This window comes from Capra hircus, chromosome 3 (genome assembly GCF_001704415.2).
Source record: "Capra hircus breed San Clemente chromosome 3, ASM170441v1, whole genome shotgun sequence".
Lineage (NCBI taxonomy): Eukaryota > Metazoa > Chordata > Mammalia > Artiodactyla > Bovidae > Capra > Capra hircus.
In genome coordinates this window covers 26292874-26309514 of record NC_030810.1, presented here as the reverse complement: position 1 = coordinate 26309514, position 16641 = coordinate 26292874, and the positions used below count along the sequence as shown (strand labels likewise).

General features: G+C 33.2%; 1 protein-coding gene across 2 annotated transcripts in view; it reads left to right on the top strand.

Annotated features, from left to right (window-relative positions):
• NRDC (nardilysin convertase) overlaps positions 1-16641 on the top strand; it is a 113180-nt gene that overhangs the window by 70410 nt on the left and 26129 nt on the right. For both annotated transcript variants that reach the window (XM_005678436.3, XM_013962833.2), the window contains 8 exons: positions 181-303; positions 2169-2226; positions 4126-4199; positions 5589-5658; positions 7227-7304; positions 8579-8699; positions 8781-8839; positions 9363-9417. In XM_005678436.3, the coding sequence (XP_005678493.2) occupies positions 181-303; positions 2169-2226; positions 4126-4199; positions 5589-5658; positions 7227-7304; positions 8579-8699; positions 8781-8839; positions 9363-9417 (638 nt within the window). The remainder of the gene's footprint in view (positions 1-180; positions 304-2168; positions 2227-4125; positions 4200-5588; positions 5659-7226; positions 7305-8578; positions 8700-8780; positions 8840-9362; positions 9418-16641) is intronic.

The following is a 16641-nucleotide window of genomic DNA, read 5'->3' as shown; positions in this document are numbered from 1 at the left end:
AATATACCTTGAAATTGTTTCTCGTGAATTTTTGTCTTATTATTATAAACTGTTTCAGTATTTTGAGTCACTTGGGTTATTTCCTTAGTTGTATATAGTAGCAGAGGATGCACCACCAGTGTAGAGCCTTTTAATACAGTAAACTTAGTCATATCTATAATCTTTTTCATTTTTTTATAGGAAATGCTGAAACTCTCAAACATGAGCCCAAAAGAAATAATACTGATACACATGCTAGATTGAGAGAATTCTGGATGCGTTACTATTCTGCTCATTACATGACTTTAGTGGTTCAATCCAAAGGTAATACTGTCTACTATGGCCCTTAGAATTACTTGAAAGTAGTGCTTTTTTAGGATTTGTCTGTCATATCAGTGTTGCTGTGCACTGTTAACTTACTTTAGTGGTTGATCCTAATATGAACTAAAGGAAATCAGGATTTGAAGAGGCAAAGCTCAGGGACACACAAGATCATCTGATTCTCAGACAAATGTTTTTCTCTTATAGACATAAGTCTTATCTCTTGGCTATTGTTAGTGTATTAATGTACTAATAGATTGTGAATTGGTCTTTTGAGCAGCATTTGGCTGCTGCCTTTATCATCTCTGCTTTTGCATGTAATCTGTGTTAATCATAAACTCTTAGAGGGCACAGTGTTTTTTCAACATTACATAGGGTCCAATAAAATGGCATGATTAATTGAAGCCTATCACGGTGATGCTAGCAGAAGTATCTTAAATGTAAAAATATTGGTCACCTCTGCACTTTCCCTTCTTTTATCTTTAGTGAAGATAATGTTGTATCAACTTTTCTCATTAAAGAAATCATAGTATCTTTCTTTTGTTTTCTTTATATTATAGTCTCCTTAGGTTACTTTTCAAAGTCAGTCATTTGCTGAACTCTGTATTTTGATATACCTCATATTTGTGTATTTGATACACATTTGATATACCTCAGTTTGTATATTTCTTTTTGAAAAACAAATTTTTTCACCTTAATGTAATTCTCCCTTTTATAAAATTTTACTCTCTCATTGTCAAAATTAAGATTAGAGCTGATTTGGCACTTAATTATAAAACATTTTTATATTTAGAATCAAAATTAGTCCACTAAAGTTGACGTGAATATAAGGTTATGGATATGGCATTTAGACTGCAAATGTGTATCTCAATTCCTTTTACAACATTTATTAAAGTTGGCAATTCTGTATTTAGTATGTAATGTTAATTTGCAATTTAAAACTAATTTTTGTTTCCAAATCTGTCATGAACATGTGTTTTTCTTCAACTGGGTATTGATTATTTTGCATTCTTTTCTTCAGTGATAGCAAATATAAGTATATTAATGCCTCTTGCAAATTTCTAAAATAAGTCCCACATATTGATAAGAGAACTTTGTCTAATCTAGAGTCAGTTTGGAGCGTCAGCATTTATTGTATCATTTACAAGTTAGATATCAATATAAATAGTATGGAGTAAATTCAGAACTTGCTTACTGATTTGCATCTTGTTTTATATATCCTGGGGCATCTCTTTTTGAGTTAGTGAAACTCATGTGTCTGTTGGAACTAACAAGTAATATCCAGTGATGGTGATGGTAACGAATCACTGGGATAAGACTAAAAGATTTCCTTTTTCATTTAGAACTCCTGTTTTACTAGAAATTTCAAAAGAATTTCCTATGAAATATAAGAAAAAGAATCGAGAGAAGATAGAAATCATATCAACCTAAGAAGACCTCAGCAAGTGTATATTGATGTAAAACAAAGGGAATATAATAGTACTGAGGAGCTGCTGAGAAGGGTCAGTGTAGTGTAGGTTAGTTAAGAGAAACCTTAGAGGAGGTAAGTTTTGGAATGGTGATTGATGTATTCTCATCTCTTGGTCCTTCACTCTTGCCTAGCAAAAACTTATTTTCTACTTGTGTGCTTTTTCTAAATTCACTAGGAAGAAAGAATAAAGGAGTCTCAACAAAATTAAATTATATGTATCTCAAGACTTAAATAGTTATTTTTCCTGTTACTGATTACTGGTTAAGGAGTGGCAAGTGATGCCCAAATTAAAGTATTCCTTTGTTTTATAGCTAAAGATCCATGAGAAATCTAATTGCATTTCTACTTTTAATAACAACATTGCCTTTCTTGTCTCCTTCCTGCCTTCTCCACAAAGAAACTCTGGATACTTTGGAAAAGTGGGTGACTGAAATCTTCTCTCAGATACCAAACAAGTAAGACATTTATTTTCATAAATCATGGAGTTAATCATGGAGTTAAAGAGGCTGTTTTTTGCTTTTAGTTTATTTTTTTAAACGGGTAATTAAATTAAGACCTAAAGTAGTTTAGATAACACAGCAAGATAACACAGCCTTTGAGAGGGAAAACTGACTTGAATACCCAAGTTTCCATAGTTTCTGTAGTTCAGAATTCCAAGCTTGTAAATTTATAGTAAGCAGTAACTCTGAAGAATTTATGCCTCATTTTATGTTTCTTCAGAGCTTTTCTGTTACTGTGTCCCGTGCTTGAAACTGTATTATTGTGTTGAGACGTAGAATATACATATACTTACATGTATCCCTTGCCTCAGAACAAATTATGTTCTGAAGGTTTGTTTTTTAAGTCAGTGGTTTGGAACTTGGAATGCTTTTCCCTCACAAAAGAATAATCTTGTAGATGATAATTCACTTTACATATTACCTGAAAAGCCTGTTGCATATATTTAAATCAAATTGCCTTTTATTCAAAATTGGATGTAGAGTTCCAGCTCAGAAAGCTGCTATTTTTTGGTCCACTTCAAATTCATAAAAATAATACACATATTTAAAAGATACTTTATTGTTATATTTTTTATTACAGAGAATACAAAAAATTTAAGTCTTAAGCAAATAAGTTTCTCTTCTCACTCTTAGCAGTTTGCATTTTAGTAAACTAAATGAAATCAGATTGTTTTTTTCTTGTATCAGGTGAGTAGGCTAGACTTTTCCAGTTCTTCATTCCAAGACAATTTGTTTTAAATTTATGAAAAAGAAATTAGTTTTAAAAATGTTAGAATAATTTGTAATAACAACTGATTGGTTATTATTATCTTGCTTAATGTAAATTTCCATTGATACTAACAGTACTTTTAAGTAAGGAAAGATAATGAAAGCCATGCCAACATTATGGGGTTGTTTTGTTTGTTTTTATAAAAAATGAATATTAGCTCCTCAAGTATCAAGTGACAGATTGAAATGTGTTTCAAATAGAGAGACTTCCCTGGTGGCTGAGATGGTAAAGAATCTGCTTGCCGTATGCAAGACCTGGGTTTGATTCCTGGGTTGGGAAGACGCCCTGGAGGAGGGGATGGCCTCCCACTCCAGTATTCTTGCCTGGAGAATTCTGTCCATTCTCCCCATGGACAGAGGAGCCTGGCGGGCTATTGTCCATGAGGTCACAAAGAGTCAGATAAGACTGAGCACCTAAGCACAACACATATAGTATAGAGGGATTCACTAGGTCTTGTTGGTCAATCCCTGATAAGAATTTTAAATTTAAAAAATTCTTTTAAATATTATTCATTAAGAACTTTGCTTCCTTAATCAGACAGGTTAAAAAGTCTTCTGGGTAATTAATACTGATTTCATATTGACCACGTTTAGGAGAAATATTAGTTAACAGTATATTCAACTGTGTACAAAGCCTTTAGAAGGAAGAATCCAAGTTTTTTAAATACCACAGTGCTTAATACCATACTTGATTTCTAAGAATCACTCAGTGTGTATTTGTTGTATCGAAAAAATATCTCTGGTATAAACTTTCTCTCTGAAATGGCTTTCTACTAAGACGAGAACTAAAGTTGAATGGGACTGATAGAGACAGTAAATATTGGGAGGGGAGGTCCCTTCAATTCATTGTTTTCTGTCTCCCATGAGTTTTAAAAGTATTTGAGTTATTGGGGTTGAAGTTAAGAATAGTTTGTGTAGTTCAGGATTTTGTGGCTTTCTTGCCATCTATTCGCTTATGCCTAGGATGCTTCTCAACCAGGGGCACATAGAATAGATTATAAATACCTATCAGTTTAGGTATCCCTAAAAATACTGCTTATAAAGGCTTTTGCCAATTAAATTTTAATGTATTTGTTTTATTTTCAGTGGGTTACCCAAACCAAACTTTGGCCATTTAACGGATCCATTTGACACACCAGCATTTAACAAACTTTATAGAGGTTCGTGAACCAAAGGTTTAAAACTATTTGAAATAACTTTAGCACATTCTCTAAAACTTAATCGGGGCTGCCAATTTTCTTTGAAAATGAGAATACAACAGAAAGTACAGCTAGATTGGAAAGGAAGTAGATAGACAGTGGAAATCCAACTAGTGACAGATAGCAGGCCACTAACTAGTAGCAGATTCATTGGTCTGGTACCTTGATGCTGCTTGACTCTGTCTTGTGCTTTCTTCCTATTTTTCTCTCATTTCCTCTTGTTCTTGGTGTTTTTTTGTTTCTTTCCTACTTTATTTTATCTATATTCTGCTCTTTTTTGCCTTTTAAAGACAAAAATAGAGGATGGGAAAACACTTTGGAAATAACTTCTGTTTATCTTCACTGTAAAACTAATTTTTATTAAATGAGACAAATTTAGTGTTTAAAAAAATGGGTAGGGGGAGTCACCCGTAAATCTTACCATCCAGAGAAGTAGTTTTGGCAAATTTTCTTTCGAGTCTCTATACTTATATTTTCATAACATAGTTAAGACTATAAAGTATATACACTTCTGTCCCTTGCTTTTTTCATTTAATATTATGTTCGTAATAACCATCCAATGAGCCATTACATGGTTATGCTATAATTTGCTTAACAGTTTGCCTATAGTAAATATTGCAAAAGCATTCCTAATTCACCATTTCTCTTTCTTTACTTTTTTTTATCATGACAAATATTTTTGTTTCTCCTAATTGGCTAATTATTCCCTTCTCCTTCTTCTTCACCCCAGTTGCCAGTCTCTTTTCTCTTTGTTTTCTCTGACCAGTGACTTTTGTCACACACTTTATTTGCTGCTGCCTCCATTCTAACTAAGCTGACTCTTCCCAGAGACAGCTTATTTTTGGTTGTATTTTTTCTGACTGTAGATTTTCTCTTCAAAGCATCGTAGAATAGTAGCACTGGGAAGAATCTTAGAGTTACTTTAATTTACCCCAACTCATCATACCATAACCAATTCAGAAGGAGTTAAATGCAGTTTGTTTTCTCAAAGTCCTATAAACTCACATAGCAAGATAGTAGTAGAGCTAGATTTCAGCCATGGGTCTCCTTATTCCTAGTCATGTACCTGTTCTTGCAAAAAGGGATCCATCCTTAGGGGTGTTCATATTTGCATAGTTCTTTTATCCATGCCTTCTCTATCTGTGAAACCAAATTGAAAAGAAATTTACAAAATTGCAGTATTCAAAGTGGAAAATTGGCAACTTGAAATAATAATTGCATTGTGTTTAACTTTCCCCTGCTTATTAGAGGATGAAATATATAGAATTTTTTTAAATTTCATGTAACATAGTATATATAAGTTGTGGAGAAACACTTATGTCTGCTCTTCTGAAAAATATCTTTGTTCAGTTGTTCCAATTAGAAAAATCCATGCTCTGACCATCACATGGGCACTTCCCCCTCAACAGCAGCATTACAGGTAAGATTTCAAAGGCAAATTTACTCCATTAAATACTGACTGAGAATCATATTTTAAAAGCATACTGAGTGGTTTAAATTTGGGCACTCCAGATTTATAAATGCAGGTAAGATGATAAACTGGGACACCACTACTTCAGGATTTTTGCCTTTGCTATATGTTTTAATATCTTCCTGGATATAAAAGCTAGAGTTTTCTTAGGATTAGTTGTTTTTCCTGAGTGTTTTAAATTAAGTATCTCAGTGTGAATGCTAACTTTTGTAATAATTTCTTTAGTACATTGAGTATAAATATATATTAGCTTATGATTTATTTATTAGTGGTGACCATTTAGTTTGATCTTGTGAAAAGTAAAATTAAGTAATTTTGAGCGTGGCATACAACTACAGCATAAATCTCAAGAACTTACTTGAGTTGGGAATGAGTTAGGTCAGATTTGTAGAAGTTAGGAAAACATTTCAGTTTATTCTTATAATTATCTTACAGGAGCCATATACATGAGCTAAGAAATTCTTTAAAGGTTAGGATCATTAAGTGGGTACAAAGGCTTCTCTCGTTAGAAATAAATGCTAATGAACTGATAAAAAGTTAGCTTAAGTTTCTAAAACTATTACCAACAAAACAAACCCAAGAAGACACACAAGCAGAAGGAAAGAAAAGTAATGTGTTTTGCTTAAGCTCAGTTCAGTAAAAAATGCTTTTAACAATCTAGTCCCTTGAAGTTAACAAACAAGATCAGTATGCCTCCATTTAGAAAGCAGAGAACATGTGTATTGTCTGTTTGTTTTTTTTAGTGTAGGGATAATATAGGAAGTAGTAATATTCATTGATTGTATGTTAGAGTATCCCCAAAAATGTTAAAATGATCATATGCATATTTAAAAGTTTATTCTATTTGTTTTGAATTTTGATTAGAAAAATAGTATGCTTTTGTAATATTAAGGACAAAGAATATTAAGTAAAAAGTAAAACTCTGCATCTCCTCTGTCCTCACAAATATGCCTAACATTAATAGATTCTTGTTTATCCTTCAGACATTAAAATAATAAATATAAAACATATCTTTTTATGGAAATGGAATTATATATACACCATTCTTCCTCTTTTTTGTATTTTCTTATTCTGTTTTCTTAATTAGCAAAGCCTTGTTTATCCTCTGCCTGATTACGAAAGTGTAATTCATTGTAGAAATCTTGAGAACTACTAAAAAGTAGAAAAAAGTCATCCATGATTCTGTTTTCCAAAGACTGTACCATTTCTATATGTTTTGATCTAGTTGTTTTTTTCTTAATAGACTGTATTTGTTTTAACCCAATGTTTATTCCAGATATATGAACTTCCAGTAAATTAGCTTTTGTGGGGAAAAATTTATTTTAACAAAGAAGCAAGTGTTTCTGTCTTGTTGCTATCAAATTAATTATAATTTCATATTTAATGGAATTTATGTGAAAACAAGTTATAACCACATTCTCAAATATCAGTCTCAGAAGTAAGATTTTCTAAAGTAAAATTAAGGTATTTATACCTTAATATTTTAAAATTTCTGATCTTAACTTTTTTTTTTAAAGGGTGAAACCACTTCATTATATCTCTTGGCTGGTTGGACATGAAGGCAAAGGCAGCATTCTTTCTTACCTTAGAAAAAAGCAAGTATTTAATAAATATTTTCAGTGTAGCAGTCTCTGAAAAATAATAGACAACAGTTTTATAGAACCATGAGTCCTGAATTACATAAAAGGTTAGCTCTAATCAAGAATTTGAATTTGAACAATAATAAAGTCAATTTTAAATGCTGTGGATCTCCAGGCTTTCTCACCCCAGAAGGTGGACTTTAATGAAAACTTCATTCGGTGGATAAATTATAGAAATATGTGGAACTGTGAACAGCCATGTGTTTTAGAAAATAGCCAGAACGTTTCCTAAAGCATTTAAGCACTTGTTTAAGTTACCTAGTCAAATAATAGAAATATAACTTTAGAATCAGGACCAAAACACATTAAAGTAATTCCTTGCAAGAATGGAAGGTGGATGAGAAATTTAAAGACTTTTAAAACATTGATGTGTACTAAATTATTCAAAGAAAGCCGAGGGGCAGGGTTACTAGTAAAAAAAGGGAATGAAATTAAATATATTCTTTATATAATAAATGTTATATGATTTTAGATTTATATAACCTTTTAATCTTACTGTACTTTATTAGAATTTCAAATTTTTCATTCTGGCTTCCTCTTTACTTATTTTAGACTTTCAGGATTATTCTAGTTAGAAAAAATAATAGTCTTACTGATTTTTTCCTATATAACCTGTGCAGTCAGGTTAGCTGATGGTCTCAAAGAGCTTACTTAACATTCTAAGTAGGGATGTATCTGAAGTGTTTTTTAAGGCTTCTTCTGGGAGATCATTCAAAATGAGATGTGAGAAATTCCTCCCAGGGGAATTCCCTGGCAGTCCAGTGGTTAGGACTCCATGCTTTAACTGTCAAGGGCCCAGATTCAGTCCCTGGTGGGGGAACCAAGATCCTGCAAGCTGAGCAGTGTGGCCAAAAAAGAGAGAGAGAGAGAGAAATGCTTTCCAGAAAACATGCTTCTAAATATTTTATGCTGTTCTCTTCAACAAAAAATTACTGTAGCTTCATGAAACTTAATATTTTACTATGTTATAATATTAGGGTTTCCATTGAAGGAGTAAATACAACTATTATTTCCTTCTGGTCATTTCTGTATGCACTACAATTCCTTGGGAAGCTTTGTACTTTGTAAAAAAATTGTACTTTTAAACTTACTGTTGGAAGCCATGTTTGCTTCAAAGTCTGGGCTTCCCAAATTTTACATAGAAGGCCTACCTAGTTTGTTAATTTGAAGCATTTGTGGACTGTCAATCCCAAGATACCGATTGGAATAATTTTTTCTCCTCACTGTAGGTGCTGGGCTCTTGCACTCTTTGGTGGAAATGGTGAGACAGGATTCGAGCAAAATTCTACTTACTCAGTGTTCAGCATTTCTATTACATTGACTGATGAGGGTTATGAACATTTCTATGAGGTAAATAATTAAAATGGAGGGGTTTTTAAGTTACGTAGATATCACTTTATGCAACAGTATAATTAGATGCTTTGTTTTTAGGTTGCTCATACTGTCTTCCAGTATTTAAAAATGCTGCAAAAGCTTGGCCCAGAGAAAAGGTAATATATATATATACACTTATTAGAATTAGACCAAGGGTCAATCCTAGTATGTTTTAGCCTTCAGGCTGCCAATCGACGTGGATTAGGCCTACCTTGATGGTGTTCCAGGCATTTCTTGCTTAAACTTCACTTACCTAGGGACTCCCCTGGTGGCTCAGATGGTAAAAGAATCTGCCTGCAGTGCAGGAGACCCAGGTTCCATCCCAGGTCAGGAAGATCCCCTGGAGAAGGGAATGGCAGCCCACTCCAGTATTCTTGCCTAGAGAACCCTATAGACAGAGGAGCCAGGTAGCCTACAGTCCATAGGGTCACAAAGAGTCAGACACTACTGAGTGACTAATACTTTTCACTTTTAAATTTCTGTTATTGGTTCCATACCCTTATTATTCTACATGTGAATGTATGTTAAATATACAGGTTATGTGGGCATTCTGTTTATTTTTATACTTCTCTTTTCTTGCCAATGATTCCAATGAGAAATTTAAATATGTCTTCTAATTATAATTTTCTTTTTTCACAGAATTTTTGAAGAGATTCAGAAAATTGAAGATAATGAATTTCATTACCAAGAACAGGTACCAGAAGTAAAACTCTTTTTAAATATTATCTGTGACCAAGTTGAAACTGGTGTGGACATTGTTCCTCTTTTTGGAAGTGTCCCTGGAGTTTTAATTCTGCCACTCTCTGTCATGTGACTCTCAAGATGGCCTTGAGGCTATCTGAAAATTAACTCTTGTGTTTTTGGGCATTATATTGAGTAACAGAGAGAGAATTAGGCAGATTGACACAGGTCATTTGTTGTGTGGCAGTCGTTCATTTGTGTAGTCATTTCATCTGTGGATCCCTTTGATCCCTTTGATAAACATTCATGGAGAGCTTATATTTTGGGAATTCAAATATTGTGAATATATTTTACAGGGTAATGTGAAGTGATTACTATTTGTAATGTTAGAAATAGTGCGCTTTGTGCTTTCAGGGTAAGGAAAGCATTTGTCTTGATTGGAATAGGTCAAGGAAGGCTTTATGGGTATAATAAATTTGAATTGAATTCAGTATTAAAAAATAGGTAAGGTTTAGACACATTCTAAGTATTAGGAAGCACATAAGTAAGGAACTCAGGTACTGTGGAAAGGAAATGGTCTTTTCATGTCTATAGCATAGGGTATATAAAAGGATGAAAGGAAAGGTAGTAAGTTTAAAGCAGGGTTTTTAAAAAACCCATTTTGTGTCTTGGATCCCTTTGGAACTTCTTGAATCTTTTGGACCCCTCCTTAGAACAATCTCTTATCTCTTCATTTTTTTAAACTCTCAGAAATATTGCCCTAGTAGTACAATGATCACTGGTATATCCCTCATCCTAGGTTTACTAGTTCTTAATATGTTGCCATATTTTCCTTCTCTTTTCTCTCTCATGCCTCTTGTTTATGTGTGTGTGTATGTATTTTTTGGAGGTTTCATAATTACAGACATCATGATACCTCTTACCATGCATCTGCTACTTACAAACGTATTCTTATATAACTTCACTAAAATTGTCCTGTCAGAAAATTTAACATTGAAACAATACTGTTAAATATTTATACAGACCATAGAATTTAAGTATAGTTGATCTATAGTATTATGTGTTAGTTTCAGATGTGCAGCAAAGTGATTCAGTGATATATATGTATCTATATATTGTATATATCAGATTATTTTACATTGTAGGTTATTATAAAATGTTGAATATAGTTCATTGTGCTATACAGTGAGTCCTTGCTGCTTATCTCTTTTATGTATAGTAATTTGTATCTTATCTATATTCCTAATTTACCGCCCCCACCCCCCCATCTCTTTCACCTTTGGTAACTATAAGTTTGTTTTCTATGTTTTCGAGTCTGTTTTTGTTTTGTATATAGATTCATTTGTGTTTAGATTGCACATATAAATGATATACAATATTTGTTCTTCTCTATCTGACTTACTTCACTTAGTATGATACCTTTAGGTCAACCACATTGTTGTAGATGGCAGTATTTCATTCTTTTTAATAGCTGTAATATTCCAGTATGTGTGTGTGTGTGTATCACATCGTCTTAAACCAGTCAGCTGTTAATGGGCACTTGGGTTATTTCTGTCTTGGCTATTATAAATGGTGCTACTATGAACATTGGGGTGCATTCATCTTTTAAATTGGGGTTTTCATCTTTTCCAGATAAATGGCTCAGGAGAGGGATTGCTAGATTATATGGTAGCTCAATTTTTAGGTTTTAAAGGAACCTCCATCAGTTTCAATAATGGTTGCACCTCTTTACATTCCCAGCAATAGGGTAGGAGGGTTCTTTTTTATAGAATACTGTTTTTAAACGCATAAGATAAAATGCAGTAGGTTGCAAAGGAATATGGAAATAAAGTACTTAAAATAGTAAAAATTAGTAATATAGGTCTCTATTGATATATTATTAAATAACAAGATCTAATGGTAGATCTAATAATTATTACAACTTTAAGTAGCAGTGAGTGTGCAATTTTGAGATATCTACAACTGTATTGTGATTTTAATTAATTGTAGTCATAGATGCTGACAATATTACTATGATTTTTTTGCCTATATACTCATAAATGAGTAAAAATACTAAGTTATAGTTTAATGAAAATACATAATTTCTTCCCAGTCAAATTCATGCTTCCCACCCTCCCTGATTTTGTCCACTGATATCTTGTGGAAGGTATATGTGGACCCTTGATTAAGAGCCCTAATTTAGAACCAGTTCATAGAACATCCTGAAATCTGCCTTTTTGGATCATCATTAGAAACAATTCCCTGTGTATCTGCTACAAGTCAAGAAGACTTAAGTACATGAGGACAAGGTTGTAAAAGCTATAAGCTTCCAGTTGCTATTGATTCCTGTGCAGTCTGCTCTATATGATTAAAGTAATTTAAAATAGAAATCTTATTCTATGAAAACAGAGAGCTGTTGTGATTTATATTGGCCATTTGATGGTCCTGTAGACATAATCTCTAAATAGATTGATATGCCTAGAACCCACAAGCCTTTCCATCAACCTTAGCAGTTGATGGAAAAAAACCTGATTATTTTTGGTGTTCTTGTCAGCTGTTGTGGCAGCATGTGGGCTAGAACTGTGTTAGGGAGAGTGGGAGTAAGGATTGTGAGCCTACCATAAGTAATAGCCTTATTCCTTTTTTAGGGATTGGATTTTTAGCATTAGTTGAGTAACATTTTCTTTCTGCCCCTCTAGTTCCTTCTTAGCAAGACATTTCAAGATAACCTTTTCTGTAGCTCATTTTTTTTTACCTTTAGTGCAGTGCTACTGAATGCTTATCTTAATTTTAAAACATGAATCCAAAAGATTTTAGATCAAAACCTAATCAGAACAAAGAACAAATGTGAATGGTTCATATCTCTGAACTGGTAAATTTTAACTCAAGTAGCTCAGCTTATTTCAGCTTTTATATATTTCTGTTTTACTAAGAAAGTTGACCTATCTTCTCTTCAGACATTTTTCTTGTTTTCGTCAGTAAAGACAAATAGAAATGCTCTTTCACACTGTTTAAACCAGTCTTTTATAACTTATAAATTTAAAAATAATTTTTATTTCACATGGGAACTTGGACTCAGCATATATAAATATATATAATGTGTAATACAATTAGGAGTGTAAAATGGTGCAGGAGCTTTAGAAAACAATGACCTCCTTAAAAAGTTTTGCATAGAGATACCTACAAGCCAGAAGTTACTGGCTTACAGGTATATACCCAAGAGAATTGAAAATGTATGTCCATATAAATACATGTACACTTGTGTTCACAGCAGCATTATTGATTATAACCAAAATGTGGAAACCAAATGTCCTTCACTGAATGAATGGCTAAACAAAATGTAGAATTTTCATACTGTGGAATATTATTCAGCATAAAAAGGAATTAAGTACTAATTCATTCTACAACATGCATGAACTTTGAAAACATTATGCTAAGTGAAGGAAGCCAGACATCACAGGTCACGTGCTGTGTGATTCACTTTATATGAAATATCCAGAAAAGGTAAATTGTAGAGCCAGAACACAGACTGATAGTTTTCAGCAGCTAGGGGTTGTGAGTAACTGGGAGCAACTGCTTAGTGGGTATGGAAGTTTCTGTTTGGACTGATGAAAATATTCTGAATCTAGAACTATCAACAGATATAAATGATGATCATACAACTTTATAAATATATCAAAACCCACCAAGTTACATACTTTATTTTTAATTGTATACCTTAAAAGTAGATTTTATGGTATGTGAATTTTATCTTTAAACAAAATAAAGGATAGTGTTTTCTTCTAGTACTTTCTGCACCACCTTGGCACTGAAGATCTACTTTTAACCAGGGTTCTGTTTTTGCATAGGAAATATGAGTCACTCAATTTAGTAGCATTCTGATTATTAACTTATAAAGTTAACTTATAAATAAGTGGCTGGTGAAAATAATTGGTTAAAAAATTTAGAACACAGTAGAGGGAATCATTTTATTTCTTTTTCTTCTCTGATTGCTGTAGCTAGGACTTCCAAGACTATGTTTAATAATGGTGATGGAAGTGGATACCCTTGTCTTGTTCCTAATCTTAGGGGGAATGCTCTCAGGTTTTCACCATTGAGAATAATGTTTGCTGTAAGGCTTATCACATACGGCCATTACTTTGTTGAGGTAGGTTCCTTCTATGCCCATTTTTAGAAGAGTTCTAATCATAAATGGGTGCTGAATTTTGTCAAAGGCTTTATCGGTATCTGTTGAGATTATCATATGGTTTTTATCTTTTGATTTGTTAATATGGTGTATCATATTGATTGATTTGCATGTATTGAAGAATCCTTGCATCCCTGGAATAAACCCAGCTTGATCATGGTGTATGATCTTTTTGATGTGTTGCTGAATCTTATTTGCTAAAATTTTGTTGAGAATTTTTACATCTGTGTTCATCAGTGATTTGGCCTGTAGTTTTCTCTTTTTGTGTTGTCTTTGTCTGGTTTTGGTATCGGTGATGGTGGCCTCGTAAAATGAGTTTGGAAGTATTCCTTCCTCTGCAGTTTTTTAAAAGAGTTTTAGAAGGATAGGCCTTAGCTCTTCTCTAAATGCTTGATAGAATTCTCCTGTGAAGCCATCTGGTCCTGGGCTTTTGTTTTGGGGGAGGTTTTTTATCACAGCTTCAATTTCAGTGCCTGTAATTGGGTTGTTCATAATTTCTATTTCTTCCTGTTTCAGTCTTGGAAGAAGACTCGGTCCTTTTCTTCCAGGTTATCCGTTTTCTTGCCATATAGTTGTTCATAATACTCTCTTATAATCCTTTGTATTTCTGCTTTGTCTGTTGTAACTTCTTTTTCATTTCTAATTTTGTTGATCTGATTCTTCTCTCTTTTTCTTGATGAGTCTTGCTAAAGGAGTGTCAGTTTTGTTTATCTTCTCAAAAAACCAGCTTTTAGTTTTATTAATCTTTACTATTGTTTCTTTCGTTTCTTTTTCATTTATTTCTGTTCAGATCTTTATGATTCCTTTCCTTCTACTAATTTTTTTTTTGTTCTTTTTCCAGTTGTTTTAGGTATAAAGTTAGATTGTCTGTTTGATATTTTTCTTGTGTCTTGAGGTAGGATTGTATTGCTGTAAACTTCCCTCTTAGAACTGCTTTTGCTGTATCCCATAGGTTTTGAGTTGTCATGTTTTCATTGTCATTTGTTTCTAGAAATTTTTTTATTTCCCTTTTGATTTTTTCAGTAATCTGTTGATTATTTAGTCTCTTTAGGTTATTAAACCTGTTGTTTAATCTCCGTGGGTTTGTGTTTTTTCTTGTAATTGATTTCTAGTCTTATAGTGTTGTGGTCGGAGAAGATGCTTGATACAATTTCAATTTTCTTAAATTTACTGAGGTTTGATTTGTAACCCAGGATAAGGTTTGATTTGTGACCCAGGAGAATGTTCCATGTGCACTTGAGAAGAACGTGAATTCTGCATTTGTATGGAATGTCCTGAAGATATCAATGAGACCCATCTCATCTAATGTATCATTTAAGACTTGTGTTTCCTTATTAATTTTCTGTTTTGATGATCTGTCCATTGGTGTGAGTGGGGTGTTAAAGTCTCCTATTATTGTGTTACTGTCAATTCCTCCTTTTATGTCTGTTAGTGTTTGTCTTGTGTACTGAGGTGCTCCTATGTTGGGTGCATAGATATTTTCAATTGTTATGTCTTCCTCTTGTATTGATTCCTTGATTATTATGTAGTCCTTCCTTATCTCTTATAATATTCTTTATTTTAAGGTCTGTTTTGTCTGATATGAGGATTACTACTCCAGCTTTCTTTTGCTTCCTATTTGCATGTAATATATTTTTCCATCCTCTCACTTTCAGTCTATATGTGTCTTTATGTCTGAAGTGGGTTTCTTGTAGACAGCATATATATGGTCTTGTTTTTGTATCCATTGAGCCAGTCTGTGTCTTTTGGTTGGAGCATTTAATCCATTTACATTTAAAGTAATTATTGATAAATGTTCCTATTGCTGTTTTCTTAATTTTGGGGGGTTTATTTTGTAGATCTTTTTCTTCTCTTGTATTTCTTGACTATATAAGTCCTTTTAACATTGTTGTAAAGCTGGTTTGGTGGTACTGAATTCTCTTAACTTTTGCTTTTCTGAAAAGCTTTTTATTTCTCCATCTATTTTGAGTGAGATCCTTGCCGGGTACAGTAATCTTTGTTTTAGATTTTACCCTTTCAGTACTTTAAATATATCCTGCCATTTCCTTCTGGCCTGCAGAGTTTCTGCTGAAAGAACAGCTGTTAAATGTATGGGGTTTCCCTTGTATGTTACTTGTTGCTTTTTTCTTCCTGCTTTTAGTATTCTTTCTTTGTGTTTTATTAGTCTTTGTTAGTTTGATTAGTGTGTGTCTTGGCATGTTTCTCCTTGGGTTTATCCTGTATGGGACTCTGCACCTCTTGGACTTGATTGACAATTTCCTTTTCCATGTTGTAGAAATTTTCAACAATAATCTTTTCAAAATTTTTCTCATACCCATTCTTTTTCTCTTCTTCTTCTGGGAGCTCTATAATTCGAATGTTGGTGCGTTTGATATTGTCCCAGAAGTCTCTGGGGTTATCCTCAGTTCTTTTTATTCTTTTTACTTTATTCTGCTCTTCAGAAGTTATTTCCACCATTTTATCTTCCAGCTCACTGATTCGTTCCTCTGTTTCAGATATTTTGCTGTTGATTCCTTCTAGAATATTTTTAATTTCAATAATTGTGTTGTTTGTCTCTATGTTTATTCTTTAATTCTTCTAGATCTTTGTTAATTGATTTTTACATTTTCTCCATTCTGTTTTCAAGGTTTTTGATCATCTTTACTGTCATTATTCTCAATTCTTTTTCATGTAGTTTGCCTATTTCCTCTTGATTTATTTGGACTTCTCTGTTTCTAGTTTGTTCCTTCATTTGTGTAGTATTTCTCTGCCTTTTTAACTTATTGTGTTTGAGTTCTCCTTTTCCCAGGCTTCAGGGTTGAATTCTTTCTTCCTTTTGGTTTCTGCCCTCCTTAGGTTGGTCCAGGGATTTGTGTAAGCTTCATATTGGGTGAGAATTATGCTGAGGTTCCACCCCCTCCACCCCCCCCACCCCCCGGCCCCGATGGGCAAGGCTGAGTGAGGTGGTAATCCTGGGTGCTGCTGATTGGGTTTGTATTTTTGTTTTGTTTGTTGTTTAGATGTGGTGTCCTGTACAGGGTGCTACTTGTGGTTGAGTGATGCTGGGTTTTGTATTCAGCTGATTTCCTTTGT